The sequence below is a fragment of the Furipterus horrens genome, unplaced genomic scaffold (assembly GCF_987537825.1).
Source record: "Furipterus horrens unplaced genomic scaffold, mFurHor1.1.pri manual_scaffold_15, whole genome shotgun sequence".
Classification (NCBI taxonomy): domain Eukaryota; kingdom Metazoa; phylum Chordata; class Mammalia; order Chiroptera; family Furipteridae; genus Furipterus; species Furipterus horrens.
In genome coordinates this window covers 2,627,777-2,648,034 of record NW_028327185.1, presented here as the reverse complement: position 1 = coordinate 2,648,034, position 20,258 = coordinate 2,627,777, and the positions used below count along the sequence as shown (strand labels likewise).

General features: G+C 41.5%; 1 protein-coding gene across 5 annotated transcripts in view; it reads right to left on the bottom strand.

The window, feature by feature from the left end:
* Positions 1-20,258, bottom strand: part of KCNT2 (potassium sodium-activated channel subfamily T member 2) — a 153,154-nt gene that overhangs the window by 72,784 nt on the left and 60,112 nt on the right. For all 5 annotated transcript variants that reach the window (XM_090263166.1, XM_090263167.1, XM_090263168.1 and 2 more), the window contains exons 4-8: positions 18,549-18,597; positions 16,193-16,252; positions 13,094-13,168; positions 11,863-11,946; positions 8,754-8,848 (exon numbers count right to left, since the gene is read on the bottom strand). In XM_090263166.1, the coding sequence (XP_090119292.1) occupies positions 8,754-8,848; positions 11,863-11,946; positions 13,094-13,168; positions 16,193-16,252; positions 18,549-18,597 (363 nt within the window). The remainder of the gene's footprint in view (positions 1-8,753; positions 8,849-11,862; positions 11,947-13,093; positions 13,169-16,192; positions 16,253-18,548; positions 18,598-20,258) is intronic.

Below are 20,258 nucleotides of genomic sequence, written 5' to 3'. Positions count from 1 at the left end.
CAAAATGCCACGGAACAACCCTATCCTAACAGTACCCATTCTTCCTGTCAGCAATCACAGATGTCCTCAAATGACATGTTTTGTGGGCACTGCTAGGGAGGTTCCGGGGCACACAGATGAGAACTGATCAAGTACAACTCCTCCTTGCAGAGGCAGAATCTCAGGGAAGAAAGAGTCAAAAACGTGACCAAGGGTCCTTCTCCTGAGAAGAGGGAACACCCAGCATAAAACACGTTTTCATCACTCCTCCCCAGCTTTGTAGAAATCTAATAAGCTAAGCCTTCTCTTAAGAACATTTTGAAATTAGATATGTTTTCATTTAAGGCAGAAATCAGTCAGGAGGAGAACCAGTTCCCTCAAATCACTTTGTTTACTTAGGCACTGTTTTCTAAATCTTTCCCTGGACCAAAAGCAAACCGAGTTCACAGTCTGGTGCATTATGTGGCTAATCAACTAGAGTGAATGTCCCAAGCTCTGCTGTCTTTTCCAAGTGACAAATAAGTCTACAGCGCCTTCCACTTGGGCTGTAACGAGAAAGAGGCTCACGTAACATCAGTACTTTAACCACGTGAATCCTTTCACCACCTGAAATGAAAACCTCTAACCACTTTGGACACACATCTTCAATACTGTGGCAAGGCAGAAAACATGGCTAAAATGCCCTTCTGTTTTTACCAAATTGCTGTATATATAGACATGCTTCTGTAAGAAATAAAATTTCTAAAAAGAACAAGCTTTGCTTAAGTAAAAATCTGCCCCCTAAATTATGGTAACAAAAATATGACTTTATATTTAAGTAGTACTTTATAATTTACCAAATGCTCTTACATCAATTATCTTGAGCTTTGTGAGTTCTCAGCAGTGGGTCCCATTTGAATTTGTAATTATAAAGCAGAAAAGATTTAGAGAAAGGCCGGCACACAAAGCACAAAATCCTGGGGAGAAACGTTAACGCATTTGGGAAATATTTGGCTTAAAGGATGGAGGCTTGGGCGCTTCAGCTGCGCATATGAGATAATTATGAAGCAGGGGACTGACGCTGGCCTGTCACCCCTCACAGGGGACATGCTAAGAAGAAGCAACACATACAAAATCCAAAAGAGATGTTTAGAACACCCCAAAATCAATGTGCTAGCAAGCCAGGAACTTAAAAAATCAATGTTAAACTTATACACAAAGATCTAACAAAGGCCCATAAGAAATATAATACAATGGATGAATAAAAGCTGTAAGGAGAATATAAATGGCCCAAACAAAGCCCGATTTTTAGGGAAATCAGAAGGATTCTGCATAACAATTACATAGCAAAATGCGGTGAAGGTTAGTATAGCCCTGGGGTTAGGAGATACATGGCTTAAGCCATGAATGGTGAGACAGCAGACAATGTTAAAATGAGTCTCAGCACTGAGTCACAGGACTCTAAAATACTTTAGCAAAAATTATGGACAAGAGAGAGGACAATTTATAAAGCAATGAAATAATTGTAAGGCACTTACTCAGAGGAAACTAGGAGAACAACAATGATACATAATCTTGAATACAATGATCCTTAAACATCCACTGACGTGCAGAAAAGTCTGTGCAACTTGCAAAGTGAAATAACACAAGATGATCTAACAGGAAGGAAAGGACAGGATGAAAACAGGAGACATTTTTAAGGAGAAAAAATAGAGTTTGCAGAGTTTTTGAAGGACGTATGAATTCTCCCCAGATTCGGCTGCTTGATGGTAAGAAAATGCTTTTATTATAATTAAAATGTGCTATAAAAGGCCTGACGTTGGCTATGCTTTAAAATAGACAGCCATCTGGATTGGAGAGCAGAGACGGGGCTATGTTCGGAGCAGAAAATAACATTTATGCCCCGTTCGTTTTAGCAATGCGATTCTGGATTGGAATCTTCTGCCACCATTTCATTTTTATCAGGTTCTCATTGCATGGCCCCTAGTTGTCACTGTGTGTGAGTAGCTGCCACCATTTTTGGACAGATAGGTGGATGAGGTTCTTGTCTCGTATGCACTGTGCTGTTCATCATAGCATCTTACTAGCCCACCAAGTCTTTGCTTTTGCTCAGTGTTTAATCAGAAATTCCGCTTTGTTCCCTGGGGTGCTCTCCCCTAACCCCTGCCTTAATCGTTAGCCATCGGCTGCTCTCACCCAGTCTCCCTGCCCGGTGCCACACCCTCTCCTGGACGCTGGGCTTCTGTAGGTAACTAGCTGCTCAGCGCTCACCTCAGTTTCTAAATGGTGTGTCAACCGTTGGGGACTCTATTCCTCTTCCCGTTCATGCTTCCTCCCAGCTCCCCTCGTCCTCGGGTCTGGCACCACCATTCGGTCAGCGTCCCCAGGTGTAAGTTTCCCAGCCGCCCTCCATTTCGCTCCTTCTCACACTGTGTCCCACTGACCCTCCAGACGGTGTCATTGCTCTTTTCAAAAAGTTTCACGGCAGTAAGAGCACAACATGAGATCCACGCCCTTAACAAATCTGTAGCGTAGAGCAGATATGAAGGCATAATCGTGGACTTAATTAATGGGAAAGGTCACGAGGAACCCAGGGTTGTGGCCCAGCTTACGACTTTTACCCTCATCCCAAAGAGCAAGCGCACCTTAGCCTTCCCCTAAGAAGGCGATTCTGGGGTCGCTGCAGTGGGACAACATCCACCAGTAAGGTGGAAACTGGAGTCCATAGTAAGTGGCAGAAAGTAAAAGACCTGCGTTAAGATCACCCCGAGTGAAATGCACGCGCTAAATGAAACGCTGAACCGGAATGGAGAATCGTCGTCATTGATTGTAAAGCTCTATCTTTAGTGAAGATTCCCCAAGCGTCGCTATCAGAAAGAGCCAGCGGGTCACACAACCCCCACACACAGCCTGCCCTGACCTAGAGGAGACAGAGAACACAGGTGAGGGCCCCCAGGTGATACATGGCCGCATGCCCCCCCTGCCCGCCCCAGCTGGGTTCTTAGCAGTGATAACGAGTTAGAATCGGAAAATGGGACCGGGTACCTGGAAGGCATATGCACCTGCTGCAGATAAAGCTCCCAGGGCAGGTGTGTTCGGGCTAAACAGGTGCAGTGAGAGGCGACATGCACTCTCAGCCCCGACCTGCGACGGGCTCAGCGCCCCCCCCCCATGATGCCCTGTCTATTTCTATGACCGCTTCATACGAGAACCAACAGGAAAAACCACAATAGTAATGTAGGCACTGAAAATTACCCGAGATAAGCACACGCTTCACTTATTCAAGTAACTTTTTATACAGTGCTTTTAAAGCTTTGGTGTTAGCCTATTTTTTTTAGAAAAATGCAGTTTATTTTTGAAAGTTTTCATGAAGAATATTGGATTCAGGCGTCTGCTCTGAGGTTTGCTTCGTTACAAAACATTCTTAAGTGTTATCTTTGACACAGATCCATACAAAATAATTTGAATGTTACGTAATTCTAAAACAAAATCTGATCAACTTTTAATTAGGCTTTAAAATACAGACTCTTGTACCCTCTTTAAAATGACTAAAAAAGTCATAACGGAGTTGCTTGCTTAAATACATCCTCTAGAGGATAAAAGGCACCTTAATGACTAGTCACTCCGTCCTTTTTAAAATATTTGCCTCTTTTTAAAATATATTTAATTATGCAACGCTTGCCAAGCTTTGGCAAGGTTTCGAAGGAGAACATTAATTTGAATGAAAGGAAATATTGAGACTGTAAACTTTTTCACCACCTGGTAAATGTCAATTTGTACAACAAAATGTCTTCAGAGAAAAAGTCACACGGCAGAAATAAAGAACCTTAAATATCCACGGGCTCCCTATGAATCCTGGCGCTGTGCACAGTTACTGGAAAATTTAATTAGTGATGGCATTCTGTGCTGAAAGCAGCTACCACTGATTCTGTGCTCGTGGTGCGGACCTTAGCATTCAAGTCAGCCCACGCCCGGCACTTCGGTACTTACTGAATGAATACCAATTAAGTTGTTCCAAATAATCGTTTTCATTTCCTGTGAAGCGTCTGCCTGAAGCCGAATGTTCCCATGGAACCTAAGAAAACTGGAGACGTTAGGGCTTCACATTTTCCAGGGAGAAGTTGTGTTTTTGAAGAAATGATAAGTCTTGTGTTTCTACTGTTTCAAGGAAGTTCTCACTCCCCTGGGCATTGTCCATCTGTCTGTGCAGAAAGCAGGGGCCAGTGAGTGATGCCCTGAACTATTCATCTGAAGGCCACTCAACTGCAGCGCAGCAATTCGTGAGAAGTGGCCACACCGCGTCCTAGGCTGTGAGGCGCAGAAATGCATTTTCTTCATTTCAGAATAATGGGTGAGGGGCGGCCTTTTCTGTGGAGAATCAGGATTGAGAGCAGGTGGCCCAAGCAAAGTGAAAACGTAGGAATGAAAAAATTCATAGAAAGAAAGAGAGGAAAAAGCTAAAATTCTTCAAAAATGATCTTCTTAAAATCTTTTATTAAAATATAATTCTACTTGAAACAGTTACTTAAAAATTGACTATAATAGAGATGAGAAAATTATCATTCTATTTGATGTTTTGCTTGTGTATTAATTTTATGTTCCCAGGTTAATGACGTCTAGGCCATAATGTAAATAACGTCCCGATGGGGAAGCACGTGGGCTATTGAACCAACGTGCCTGGGTCCAAATCTGGGCTCTGCTTTCTACGCATCGTGAATCTGAGATAAAATAAACTAAGGTTTGGCTTTTGTTAGGCCTTTCTGTGCCTCTGTTTCCTGCCTGTAAAATGAAGATAATAATATCTACCATAGAAGGTGGTGCAAAATTAAACAATTTGATACAGAAAAGAAAAAAAAAACCAATAGCAAGTTGACTGGCAAAGAAGATAAACTTTCAGCAAGTGTTCACTATCACTTTTACTATTAGGACCCCTTAGGGTCTCTTTGGGAACTGAGTATTCACGTCAGATGCGACAGTAAAGGGATTTATCGCTTCCCCCAGCTCTTTTACCAAGTCTTCTTTCTTTCTTTAATTTTATTTTCATCGGCTAGGTCTTGTCATGATTTTTGAATGCGACCTCACATACGCCATGCTCCCTAAGCATGCGCTTTTGAGGTCAGCAGTTGATGGCTGTCAGCCACACATGACCAACGTGACTGGTACAAACGAATGCAGTAGAGCCCTGGCCTCAGAACTTCTCTTGTGGGGACCATTCCGAGTCGCTGTTCCTGGTGGGTGGGGTCTGAGGACTTCGGCTTCCGTTCACTCCTCCACGCTCCTTTTTAAGGGGGAACCTCCCGTGGCCTGGGTCTGCACAATAAAATCTGACACTGCTGTCCCCGCCTCTGCTGGGCCCAGACTTCAGCCGCACCTCCGATGAAACGCAGCGTGAAAATGGCTTCCCTAGACCAGCGCCAGTCTGTTCTGTGGTGTCTCCGCCGCGCAGACGACCTCCATTTTCCTTCCTTCTTTCGTGCTTCGGTAGTGCATCCCTAAAACAGGTAGGCAGCATACTTTCTCCGTTCTTGTATTTCAGAGGGTAACTCTACATCACCCTCTTAATTCACTGCTGCTTCAAGTTTTATTGAATTTGAGGTCCTAAATCAATTTCCCTTGGGAATTTGTGAACAATGTTTCACCTCAGGTGAGACTATGGATATCAGACTGGTTCTCATTCCCCTGTAAGCGGTATCTTTATTTCTTCCTGAGGTTTCAGCATGGTCCAGGGCAGACAGGTGAGCGTTTAAGAGAGATCTACTTAGCTGTTCCTTTTTGCAACTTCCTTTACTATTTTGTGCCTCAGTTTCTTCATCTATAAAATGAGGATAATAACAGAATTTACTTTGCAGACCACTGAAAATTAAATTAGTCACTACATGTGACATGCCCCGAATGTGCCCAACAAGAGGAACCGCCGAAATGTCGGCCCCTTTTCTCAGTATTCGCGTGGTTGGAAATAACACAACTAATGTCATATTTCAAAAGCAGCTTGTCGGAAACAAATTTTAACCCCAAATCCAGTTACCTAGATTTTTATATTAAAACAATTACATCATTATTTTTTAATACATGTTAGATGACCGTATTCTCTTTTCTCCCAAATGAAACTTGCCGCACTTGGCTGACTAGCTGCCTAAAACCTGGCTACTCGCTTGTTCAGAAGGGAGTTGGGCAAAGGGGTTTCCCTTTGACCAGGGTAGCCTGGCGCTCTTAGGCAGTGGCCAGGTCTTCAGACACAAGTGCTTCCTGTCATTCATGTATAACACGAGCCAAACAGATGCGACCCATCAAACCTAGGAATCGAATACGGCGGTGGTGACACCACTCGACCCTGTCCCCACACTGTCTCCAAACTCGCCGCCCAGCTCCGCGGTGGCCAGTCCCGGGCGGCTGCTGCCCTGGCGCTGAACCACCAACTAGAAGAACGTACGCGTCCAGCGGTCAAGTAAGCGTTAATCAAAGATGCACACAAAACCCCACACACTTTCAAATTAAGCGTGTTAATAATGCTTAACTGAGTCATATTTTCCCCCAAAATAAATGAATAATTTATTTTCTCCTGAAATAAGACTGAGGAAGTAAATCAAATGTTTCCCCTTTGACTAAAACATGAACTACCCATTAACCTATCAGATCTTTTTTACGTTATAGCTATGCAATAATATAAAATATGTAAGCGTACGTATAAAAAACGAAAGTTTGAAGCCAAGTAGGTTCGACGTAAGTCCACAAATGCCCGAGAGCACCAACTGCGTTATAAATGAGCGTCCTCGTTACCGGTCAGCGCGCATTAATAATGAAGCTGAGGGCATGCGGGTCCGTCCCACACAGGCCTGTTTGCTTGCTTGTCACAGAGACGCGGGCGGAATCCCAAGCGGCAGCTGCCTGGGAAGCGGGCTGCTGACCGAGGGGTACACGGCAGACGTGGGGTGAGTCCGTCCAGCTCCCTGACAATGGCAGGAAGACCAATTCTGAGCACATTCCCTGCAGAGCGCTGGGCGGCAGCTTCATCTGCATTTCAGCTTGGCACTGCGCGCGTCCCTGGCAGACAGATGCTTAATGACGGTTCTTTGTAATGTGAACAATGATGGAGAGAAGGCACATTTTAAGACCAAATCCCAGCTTTCCAAAAGCAGGTAATTTTTAGATTGTGAGATTTGTGAACAACGCTGCCAATGCTCCAAATATTAGTTCCTGAATCTTTGGGGCTCAAATAATTATGTACATATTAAAAGTTCTGGTTTAGAAAAGCATAAAAGAGTCTTGCTTTGCGATCTAACAGTAATTAATTGTGGCTGTAATCACCACAGTGTAAAATATATATGTATATATAGATATATTTGTATATATGTATATATATTTACATATATGTATTATATGTCACATTGTATGAGATATACACACATGCATATATAAATATACACAAAATATACCCACTTATATCTGAGACATCCTGCCTTTATAGGTCAAGTAGAAAAAAATAATGATAATTTCTCCTTTAACAGACTTCCCACAATATTTAGAAATCATTTGTTTAACTTTTTATAATTTTCCAGCCATGGAAATATCGGCATGTGCACACATATATAAAATATTTAATTTTAAGTACTTATCCTTAAGTAAAATGGAAAAAATCTTCTCAATTATTCAATTAATCTCACTACCTCAAAATGAAGAATTTTAGGAACACTAGAAGGAAAGGCATTACTGTTGGCATTTCATATTTATGAAGTTAGATATTTACTAGGTGAGCAATAAAAACGATTGGTGAAGAGTGAAAGAATTTTAAGATGGCATTATTACAATTTCAGAGGGATACTTTGTTTAAAGACGTTAAATATCTTAAAATGTTTAATTTTTAAACACAAAAGTGTGCCATAACATGCATTTTATGCTCACTTAATAGATACATTGACTGCAAACTGATTCGAACCAGCTGTCGTAACCGTGTCTGTAAATCTATATAGTCACATGGCACATAACAGCGTTTGGTCACCTACAAATCAAATATACGTTGGCCCCGAAAGGTTATCATGAAACTGGAAGATTTCTATTGCCTAGTGATGTGGTGGCCAAGTTACCATCGTAGCAAACCTCGTTATTGCTCTGATAGTCACACAATGATGAAATCGCCCAACCAGACCGAATCTGGATGGTGCATGTCTGTATCTAAGTACATGTACCCATAGCTCTCCTCATACCTCGTTCAGCGGTGATGATGGCCGAGTCCACTCTTATTTTAGTTCTTCCTAATTAGCTTTTTATCTTCCTCAATAGGTCAGATCCAGGTTGGGGCGCACTGACACGTAATATACAACTCCGACAAAGCAGAACACGAGTCTACCTCCTTTTCTGATACTCACATTATTTTCTCTAGTTAAGGACCTGCACGAATCTGTATGGGTAGGGCCCCATTTCACACTGGTTTACGTTTTCATTGTCAAAGTGGGACCTTCCAGAAGAAGAAGTGACTGCTTTCTGTAGCAAAGCACCTTGAGATCGGCCCTTGCTTTCTGCCTGCTTGCCCACAAACCCTTGCGTTGGTTATTTACAGCCTTTGGGAAAATACCAGAGATGCAATGAATACCAATATCACCTGACAGGTGAGCTTCCTAGCTTTTCCTGTGAGACCAAAGGATTTCATTTCTATTTCCATAGGTGACCCATTCCACTTGAGAGTGAATATTGATTGAGCAACTGATTATTATTTGATTATTAATTGAAACAGCTTATAATAGGCTTTTAAACTAGAGTTAAATAAAACGTAATGAAAATGACGATCCATGCAATCTTACCAGGTGAAGATAAGGCATAATAATGTAGATATTAAAATCAAAACTTGGTTAAACATGGCGGACTGTGTACGCTGAATGGCTCTATGTAGATCATTCTAAAATAAGACAGAAAAACATTTTAAGTTTTGGTACATATTAAATATTTGTGAGTTTCATTACATTTATTGTTCTGTATGGTATGGCAACTATCTTGTGCATACTCAGTACACACACTGTAAAAGTGTATAGTAGTGCATTTTCATTTTTGCCGAGACCAAGCTCTATCTCACCAAAGCATTCGTGTTGCCAAGGTCATGATGCAGGAGGACCCCCGAATCTCAGTCACTCACGCCACAAACACCTGCAGACCCTGCCTCCCTGAAGCCCTCTAGGAGAAGCAGGACGTCTCACGGTCAAATCCAATTGTAAAAGATCAGAAAACAATACGGTCAATTCGGGGGAAAGTAAAAGCTTGGTCAGACGACTATCAAATCTTATTCTCAGAATCATGAAAAGTAACATGAATTACTCCAACTTATCGTTAAAATAATTGACTAGCCACTGAGCAAATATTTTTAAGTTTAATTTCCTTAATATTAAAAGAAATGTGAATTTAAGATATACATCTTTATCTTTGCAACTGAAAGACATTAAAAATAATAACACCCGGTGTTATTAAAAATGCAAAAAAGTGAGCACTCACTTTTATTACTCCTCACGTAATTTATGATAAATTTCCTGAAGGGAATTTGGGAATACAGGTCACAATTCACAAGCATGTCCTTTGTAGTTCATTCATTCATTTATTAAGTATTTACTCAGTAACATAATTTTTAAAAATTAACTACAACAAAATAATCAGAGATGGAAGTCAATAATGATTTGTTATCCTTATTGCAAATTACATTTGTTATCAAAATAACTAAAATATGCAATACAAAACTATTTAAATAAATTGATCAAAACTATATAATAGATTTAGATGCATCCATTAAAATTGATTTGAAGAGGAATATTTAATGATATAAGAACTTGTCCACTGCATGCTAGTATATAATAAAAATTCAAATTATAAAATTGAATATATTATGTAATTTAATGTATAATATATCTGATGTGTTAATAGAAAATATCAGTATATAAATTATTACTAGTATTTTTTCTGTGTGGCAGGTTTGTAGATTTTCATAATTTTCTTTCTTTCTAGTTTTCAGTTCATCTCAAATTTTTTAATATCAAACTGTTAAAGTTCTTAAAGTCAGTATAAGAGGAGACAGCTTCACCAACACAAAATCCCGAAGATCCACCCCTTTATCTTCCTCCACCCCACATGTAACCCGAGCTGCTACATTAACAAAACACTAAGTTAGATAGGACTTCACCTCTCAGCCCTCATTTCTTTTAACCGAGGTGTTAATGAGCAGAAAAGCAAATGAAACTTAGCAACCTGTGCGAGAACAAGACACAAAACATAGAACTATTACCATGGAAAATGGATCCTAGATTCATGCTGCAAAGTCCTCTTATTCTCAGGGACCCCTAACCATTTCTCTCTGAGTTAGATTATTAGTAAAGTAACACAATTTAGCCAAGAGGTCTTTTTCTCTGGTGCACTTCTTCCATCAACAACTAAGGAAATGTTTACTTAATAAAATGGGTATATTGTTTTCTTTTTGAACAGTCACACAGCTGGTGTTTCCACACACCCCCCGTGGCTCACATCGGCCCGTGGTGTGGCCACGCACTTCCATGAGTCTCCAGTGGTCAGTTAACACGGATGTTTAGAAACATTCATCCAGTTATGAATTCTCAAATGTTATCCAAATATTGTTTCTGGCCGAAACTTTTGTCATAATTTCCATTTAAGAAAAACATTTAAAAGAAAAACAAGTTACCTCAGGAAAAAAATTTCATTTCATTGTAGTAAAATTAATAATATTGAGCCTTTACTATGTTTATGATATATGCACACACATACATATTTATTTATGTATATATAATTTTATTTAATTCTCACAACAAGCCTGTAAAGTAGGTACTTTTATTCCCTTTTGAAGAAGAAGAAATTAGCCAAGAAATTAAGCCACTTGGCTGCCCTATCAGAGTGATTAGCGCACAGTGGACTTATTTGAACATTTATAGATTGCCAGAGGGAGGGAAGTATAAGGGGACTACATGGTAGTGGAAACAAAACACAATGAAGATGAAATCAAAAAGGAAAAAAAAAGTATAAAATGACTAGATAGCAAATATGCCGCAGCTCACTGATAAGTGAGCGGTGAACCCTACTGGAAACATATTTTGGTCAGAGTTATAAACCCCTCCTTCCAGACCAGGGTCAGCCTTGGGCACACTCTGAATTCAGCACCCTTGATTTCCTCACTGCGTGTGTCCTTCTGAATGCCCCATTCATGACCCAACTCAACTGAATCTGAAAAGATGACTTTATGTGGGGGGCTTCCAGCTCCAATATAGGGCCTGGTGAAATCCCCCAGGTTTTTACAAAATGTAGGACCAGTGATAGTTAAGAACAGTTTGGTGCCTTGACTTCGTGACCCTTAAAACCAGGGGTCCTATTACATCTGAACAGGTTGTCCCGAAGGTTCTTTGTCTTCAGATGATGACCCAGGCACGGAACCAGTTCAAACCGCAGCTGGCTGTGGTTTGGTGATATTTAGAAAATCGGGATCATTTTGGTTGACCAGTTCACCGGGCCTGAAAAGCAGAGGAACTTGGCCATTTTGCAGGTTTGCATTTTGATGAGGATACAAGCAGACTGACCACTTAAGGTTATTAGCTCAGACAAGTCTACGACATATCGCTTTAATTATCTGATAGCATTTGGCCAAAATTCTTTCATTTCTGCAAACATTCAAATAAATAAAAGCTTACTCTCTACTGAGATGCTAAAGTCACTTAAAAGAAGTTTAAAAATAAAACATTTAAATATTTAATTATAATGCAACAAATTCGAGTAGTGTGAATTTAAATTTTTATGGGGAAAAACAGAATGAAAATGTAATGAGGCAAAGATGTAATTTTCTCTCTCTGTTTATTCTGAACACTGGAAGTAGGAAATAATGACAGATTGAAAGATATTTTTGTATTTGCGTATCACTTTTATACTTACAATCATATTTTCCAAGGCATGTTTGGCAAGCCAGCAGTTTAGAAAGACTGGGACAAACAGATTTCTTAAGGAAGGCCAAAATATCTGAAAAATGAATCAAAACGAAACTTTTATCTCAAAGCAAGGAATCACATCCAACAGATTTAAAAGAAGTGTAAAACAGAAAAAGCAATTCTTAAAAGCAATATAATAATTTAAAATATGTGACAAACATATAATCTTTTCATTCACTGTCTAATTCTTAGGGAGAAATTCTTTGGAAAATTATTGTAGAAGCAGAAAGAAAGTAATAAGCTCTCCCTGGCTGTCAGATATAACTACGCGAATTCTACCATTAAGTCTTTTCCTGTGACAGCTTATAATAGACATGCCCTGTTCCTTCTTTGCAGTTTGAGGGGAGAAGTAGGAAAAAGGAAAGAGAGCCCTGCCTTCCATAACATTACCACTCACTCTTGGGATTCAGACATTTTAAATGACATTGGGAACCATGTTTAACTGGAATTATATTTACTAAGTTATTTAATCTAATTCCAGTTGCTCCTCCAGATAGATCACTCGGATTAAAATAATTGTCAGAACTGAGCAACAGCTTTATGTAGCTACTTATTGACATCGCTTTCCAAATAAAGCTCAGTGTTAGAAAGCATAATCCCTACAGACATTATTACAAGTCTCTCAAACAGAAATTAAAACCAAATTTTGTAATGGGAACGTGCAATTGGACAAAATCTTTGTGGAACTGGTCTGCCATCGAGTTGATAAAGAAGCAAATTGCTGGCTGGCTGGCTGTTGGCAACTTTCTCATCAAAGAGAGAATTGGACTCAGTAAATCCTGGGGTTAAACTCACAAACATATTCTCAGTATGAGAAGTGTTTATGAGTATGCAGTCTTACATGCTTTCTATATTTTTAATTCCACAATATACACAAGAAATGGAGTAATTTCTCATCTGTTTAGACGATATTGGTACTTGTTTAAATGGCACCTCTAGACCATTCATTCCTAAGACACATGTCATTGGACCATTGTCCTAAATCTTATTAGATTCCATTTAATTTCACAATCCAGTTACCCAATGGATTTTACTCTGTAAGATTTAATACCATGATTCCAACCAAAACCTAAATGTATTTATCGGAGCCTAATATTTATTTATTAGCAATTAGATTTAAAGACTTTACTGAAATCTAATGACAAAATTATTTTTAAAAAGATTATTTTAGGACTTACGGAGATAACAAAGGGAACCGCATTAATGATTTCCAAGATGAAAGGTATTCGTAAAATCTGCTCCCAGATGTTCCCCTTTCAAGAAAGAATGAATAAATGTAAATGTCTATTATACCAAGTGCCATGAAAGAGAGCCAAGACAGCACTCAGCACTTCCGAGTCATACTGTAGAGGCGTAGCGGTGACTTGTAGAAATCATTTTCCTAAATGAAATTGTGCCCTCTCAACTCTGAAGAAAGTTGAGAAAGCAAAACAAATGTTACAGTAATCCTCGAATATTGCACATAACGCATTTTGATCATATAATAATATTTTATCAAAGAAAATTTACCAGTAAGAATCAAACAGACTAACAAAACCTGAAGAATCAATAAAAAGTGGCAGTTATAAAGTTTACTATAATAAATATATTCACGCTGAGAAAGAAAAACAAAGCTGGATGTCACACGACCTGATATCAAACTATACTACGAGGCCCTAGTAATCAAAACAGCCTGGTCCTGGCATAAGGACACACAGATCCATGAAACAGGATAGAGAGCCCAGAAATCGATTCATGCTGTTATGGTCAGTTAATATTTGACACAGGAGGCAAGACCATGCAGTGGTGCTGGGAAGACTGGACAGATACATGCAGAAAAATGAAACTAGAGGACTGGCCTACAATACACACAAGGATAAGCTTGAAATGGATTAAAGACTTAAATGTAAGTTGTGAAACCATAAAAATCCTACACCAAAGCATAGGCAGTAAAATTTCAGGCACTTCTCAAAGCATATTAAATGGTTCCCTAAACACACGGTGTGTTAACACTATTATTGGTATTAACATTGTTTTGACATTAAGGAAACGTAGAGGACGCGGTTTCTCAAGCGTCTCGATTCTGATCTCCCAAACCACGCGCCACGACGGCATGATCCAGACTGGCTGCGCCATTCAAGGGGCCAGGGCAGAGAGCAAACGCAGGGCTTCTTATTAACTAATTATGAACAACTTTGAGAGGCCGACATGAGTGCGTCACACCAAGCCGGCCCCCCGCTACTGCACAGACAGATGACACACCCAGGAAGTCCTCCCTGATACGCAGTTCTCCGCACTGACACTTTCCTGAATGGCATCCTGTGAAAAACAGCTCAATACTTCCTGCAGCAGCGGGTCTCCTACGAAGAGGCTGATGTCTTAGAAAATCCGTTTGCAATCTGGCTCCCTGTCATGTCCAGTTATTTTAAAACACTGGCTATAAACTTGGGAATCTTTCATTTCCTTGCAGTCCTAAAGGCTGAAAACATCGCAGTGATGGGAAATTCCTGCGCACGGTGCTAGCCTGGCTATTGTCGGTGCGCTAGCAGAGTAAGCGGTGGGCTTTGTTACCGTGAGCTCGTCGCCGGCCCCCAGACTGTATCAAAGTGGGGGGGGGGGGGCAGCAGGTGGAAGGAACTCCAGCAGCGAGAACTAACTCCTCTGCATGGAGATGTCACGGGTGCCAAGTGACCTCTGTCATCCCCTCGGGCACGATGAGAAGTGCTCAGGTGGCCCACTCATGGGGCTCGGCTCACACAGAGAGGCGGTGTAACATTGACCCCCACGCCTGAACCCCGAAAGCGAGGAGCCCACAGGGAGGAAGGGCTGACATTTGAACAAGCCACCATCAGACCAGTTTTCAGACAAAGGGACCTGCTCCCTGGGAACCAAAGGTGACGTGAACGGAGCTCACACTCAAGAGGGCTTCATTTGGGATTCAGCTTGCTCTGAATCTAGGATTCAAAACTGGTCTAAGGAAAGTTATCTTCGGAACCCTAGGTTTTAAAAAGTGAGGAAGATAAGCATGTGAGAAAGATAAAGGCTTCCCCACAAAACGTGGCGCTGGGCGCGGTACACGCAGTAACTGGGAGCGGCCGGTGAGTGATGACTATGACTCTCGCCCCTCCGGCCTGCATCCGCCTTCCCCGCCGGCCCTGTCTGGGCCCAACGACCACGACACCAGCATCCCCACCAACGTGAGCCCGAGCTCCTCCCTTGGATGGTTTTCCATCTTAACAGCCTCACTTCCTTCACCAATCAGCTGATTTCTTTCGTTTCCACCTCGGAATGTCTCTTGCATCAAATTCGTCTGTTCCGTTCACCCAGCCAAACACTAACACCCAGTTTTCCTTCCGTTCTGCAACCATGTCCTAACGGAGCACATGGCCCTCAGCGTGACGTCCCTCTGAGCTGCGGCATGCGGAAGTTCTGAACTAACTGTCCTAAAATGTAGTTACCACCAGAGAACTCCCAGGCGCGACATCTCCATCAATTCCCGTTGGGTGTCACTGTGCAAGGTACTCACAGTATCGTCCCAAACGTCGGGCACCGTGTTTCCAGAGATGCCCCAGACTCTGGCCACACTGGAATACTTATCATTCTTTCAGTTTTATATGTGCATTCCTTCTTCATGCCTCTCTTCATTCCATAAATCCTGATTGTCCTGTCTTTTCATCTTTCCTTAGTGAAATCACTGATACGAGAACCCTGCAGAATCAGTCCAGTATTTTCTTTTCATCCCGTGCCCTCACTGAAAAACCTATTATTCTGCCTTCTGTCGTTGTCTGTATGTTTGGTACCTAGCCCCACCTCCAGAGTGTAAACTCATAGGAAAAAAAAAAATGCAATTTAGGGCCCTTTATCCCATGGAGGCTCCATAAATACTGGTTGAATTGTGTTAGCCAAGTAAAACATTGGCAAAAATTAAGAGAAGTCATTAAAATGATTCTTAGCAGACAGGTCTTTGTTCCCACAAAGTTTTTTGTACAGATCAGGGAAGTAGGTTGAGAATAACAAAATGCCAGGCCATTGCACCTGCTTGGCTCATATGAGCAGGCACGTAATGCATAAATTAACCCATAGGAATCAGCTAAGTGTTTTTAAGCTGCCAAGGAAAATATTACTGTATTACTATAGGGTTGTTTTTTAAAATCACATATGAGAGAGGCTCAAAATAATTAAAGTCATTTAAGAAGAGCTTGCTTTATCCCCAGAGTATGGATTATAAAGAGAGGAAAGCTGAGTCGATGCTCTTAATGTGTCCGATCAGCAGAAAACGTCTAATGAAAATAGCTTACCTTGTAACTGAGATAACCAAGCAGGATTGTTTCAAACAGACTTATCAAGGCCACTAAAACCTAAAATACAAATTGTAATTTAATGAGAAAATGTCATAAAAATAAAATACTAGATAGTCATGATTATAATACGATGGATACTATAACATATATTATGTTCATGAGTATTATAATTTATAAAGTTAATAAATATATACATATATGCATATATCTAGATCTCCTTATATGATATATACAGATATGATATAGAAGGTACATCAACTCTGATGCACAGCTGTCAGGTTATAGGTCATCTCTGGCACTACCACTTAGCTTTGGTCATTTCTAATACTCCTTAATAAGTCTTTTCTGATGTATTATCGCCGATGAAACTGTGGGATTAGGAGACTCCGACTGGCTGGAGTTGCATGATATGGGAAGAGCAGGTTTTCTGCTAACAGTCAGCACACACCCCTGCCCCTCCGCCACGAAGCCACCGGAATCTGCAGCACGTGCCCCAGAAACAGCCGGTCCCTGCGGAACAAACAGCACGCGGGCTTCGCACTGGGTGGGACCCATCAGCTCACCTGCCTTACACGGGACGGAACAGCAGCATTTCCGAACATACACAGCCTGGCCCGTGTCGGCCCCTCCCCCCACTTCCAGGTTCCATGTGCATGAACCTCACAGCCGGTCCCCTCCTGGGCGGCTTGCACCTCGCTCTGCACGGCCCGTTTGCCGCACACACGGCCCCACTGCGGAGCTGCCAGAACCAGCGCTCGCAACCGAAAGGAACTGGAAAAGACCCCCAGGCAGGTCTGTGCTAAACGCTCTCAGCCCTTCAGGGCGGGAGAATAGAATAAAACTCAGCGAGCACCGCAGGAAACGACTCACGGAGCAAACACACTGGTGCACAGCCTTCCACGGTCCGGGGCGCCCTGCAGGGAAAGGCAGATTCCCCTGGGCTGTCACGGTCTCACTCCACGGGAACCGAACCTTTGATTTAGGGGACTTTTTAAAAATAAGGGCAACTTAAAAACTTACAAATAAAATGTGTTCAAAAGTGCATACATCAGCCGCGCACGATCGTGATAAAAAAGTCACACCTCACAAGTCGCCTGCATCAGCCCGCTTCTTCCTGGAGAGGCACGTTGCTAGACAGACGACCTCGACAGGACTGTCAGCGTGAATTACTCACACTCCTATTTGGGAATGAGTGCTGTTATTCTTTTAAAACATCGCTATCAGGTGAAAGCTACGTGAATAGCCACATATAACTATTTGTAAAAATATTAGCTCACTTTAAATGTGCTCCTCCCCGGAGGGTAAGATAGGAATCTAGCTCAGCGACTAAAAGAGTGCGTTTTCAGTGCACACGGAAATCCGTGAAGAGTTATTTTTAAATTGATGGCACGTGAGGAAAGGCATGTAAAATGATGTAAAGTACAGCTCAACTTCAGTCAGACAGGAAATTGCCAGACATGGTCAAAACTTGGAGTTCAGTTATAATGACAGCGCCTAGAGAGTTGAAATAATTCGTTATCGCGTCTAAAATGCACAGACTTCACAATCATCACGACTTCCGAAGACAAACCCAACATTTGATTTCAAGGCGTTTTAAAGGTTGTTGACAAACAGTGGTGCGTAGCTTCATTTCCACCCTTCAGAGTCTCTCTAGTCTCAGAATAATTTTTACTTTAGAAAAATAACAGAAAATGAAAAGCATTCGTAGGAGGGATACAGGAGACGCAGAGACGGGAACTTGTACAAAGGTCGCTGGTGTGACGTCCGATAGAACGGGGAGCAGACAGGGCGCAGAGGACCCTGGGGACCAGGCCACCCACGCAGCTCAGCGCGCTGGGCTCTCGCTGCTGCTGCTGCCTTCCCGCTTCCTCGGGACGCCCTCCTCCAGGGCCCCTTTTGTCTGATTGACAGGTTACCTGCCTGGCGACCAAGCTCTTGCTATTGGTGATGCGAGCCAATCATCTGATCATTTATTGAGATTCTCAGTTGTTTCAGAGACCAGGGGCCCAGGTAAAAGAGCGTGGACATGGGCTGGTGGTTCGTTTTTCGAGGGGTGTTAGAACAGGAATTGGGGGAGCTGGTCAGGGGAGTTAGTGGTGCTGGGCTGCCTTGGTTTCCCCCCTGGCTCCACAGCGGTCTGGGTCTGATCCCGACCGTGAGAGGTCTCCGGACAGAAGGCAGGTCTCAAGCAAACACGAAAAAATGAATACAAGTGTTTGTCTAAGACGTGCATCACGATTAATGACGCAATAAAACAAACTCATTTTTGATATCAAGGCTCTCTCCGCTAGCATGTCTCTGGGAAATAGGAATAACCCCAGAAACATAGTGAGAAGACAAAGCTGTACATCACCTGCAGGCCCCATAAAGGTAGACTTCTGTTCACCCAAAAGATGTGGGACCTGTGAAAAGAATGTAAAATGTTACTTTTACAAGATATGGGAAACGCATTCATTTTAAAATTTTGAATGAAGTTGGAAATATGTAAATAATGTAAGCATGAAAAGACAATGAAATATCAAAATCAAAATTACAAAAACTTTATATTCTTTCATTTTATTTTTAGTAATAGTTCTATCCCATGAAATACTCCCTTTAATTCCATTTTCAGTCTCATGTTACAATAGAAGAAAAGATAACGGGGTTTTATGTGCAGAGAGATGATGGCAGGGCCGAAGTCCTCCAGCCCTTTACTCGTCAAATTCTCCACTGAAAAGTCTCCTGAGGCTCTTCTATAAACTCTCAAGATTTTGTTAATGTTAAAGCTATTGATATTTTGGCAATACAAATTCAACAGTATTAATAATCCAAATAAATTCAGCAATTCAGGTTATAGAGCACATAAATATTTCATATTCGGATTCATAGAAAATATTTAACATGCCACCAAAAAACCTGTGAGTAAGGATCGCATGGAACACTATAGAGGACAAGGGGTGACTGTCCTTAAATATCTCTTAAAAACTATTTCACCTTTGGTGTCAAAAGTTGTTTACACTCTGCAAAGAGCAACATAACACTTCTTGTGTCCCTCTAGCTGTAACTGTTCATTTTTACACCCTATCATTATCTAAATTATTTGGTGTACAGTAATTCAAATGGGAGTCGTTCACAGCAAAGTACCCCATTTGGGAAAAGATTATAATAATTATATTATGTTGCCCAAAAATGCAAATAAAAACACCCACACAAAAAGACCAAACACAACAAATGCAATAAAACCCACTCGTTCTTTACAGTTAAGGAAACAGGAGAGCCCTCCCACAAAATATTAAGTATATTTTTAAACCTTTAGATTATTTTCTTTTTGATAATACGTTAAGCAATAACAAAAAGGCATAAACTCTTTAAAGTCCTTGTTTTAAATAGAATTACAGAACTTAAAAGGACTATTCAAAGAAACTACTTAGCGTATTAAAGTGCCCCGTGAGTGCAGAACACCGTATCTACCTGAGTAATTGACATCTTCAGTTGCTACAAACCAAATCTGGGATCTTTCCCCAAAAATCTGGCCCTCCCAGTTTTCCACACCCCAATAAATGCTGCCACATTCCACTGTGCTCAGTTACCCCAAAGTGTCTTAGATACTTTCTTCTCCTGTGTTTGTAAACGCACAAGCCAGTGGCCATCAAACCCTTTCAGTTCTGCCTGCCAACTCTCCTAGAATTTATCCACCTGCACTCACCTGCACCACCCCCCCACCGACCTTATTCTAAACTATCATCTTCTGCGTTTCTTCCAGACTCTGGCAAAAGCCTTCCCGACGGGCCACTGCCCACCCTTGTCTCCCACAGCCCCTCCAGCCTGCCGCCCCCCCAGTTCTTTCTCAACCCACTTTGCTCTCATTGCCCCCTTGCATGTTGGTTCAGGGCAAGACTGAACCTCTGTTTTTCTTAACTTAAATCTATTGGGGTGACATCAATTAATAAAACGATACAGGTTTCAAGTGTACATTTCTATGATTCATCATCTATGTATTACACTGTGTACGCATCACCCAAAGTCAAATCTTCCGTCACCCAAGATCAAAGCTCTACACATGGCCTTCTGGGACTTATCCAAC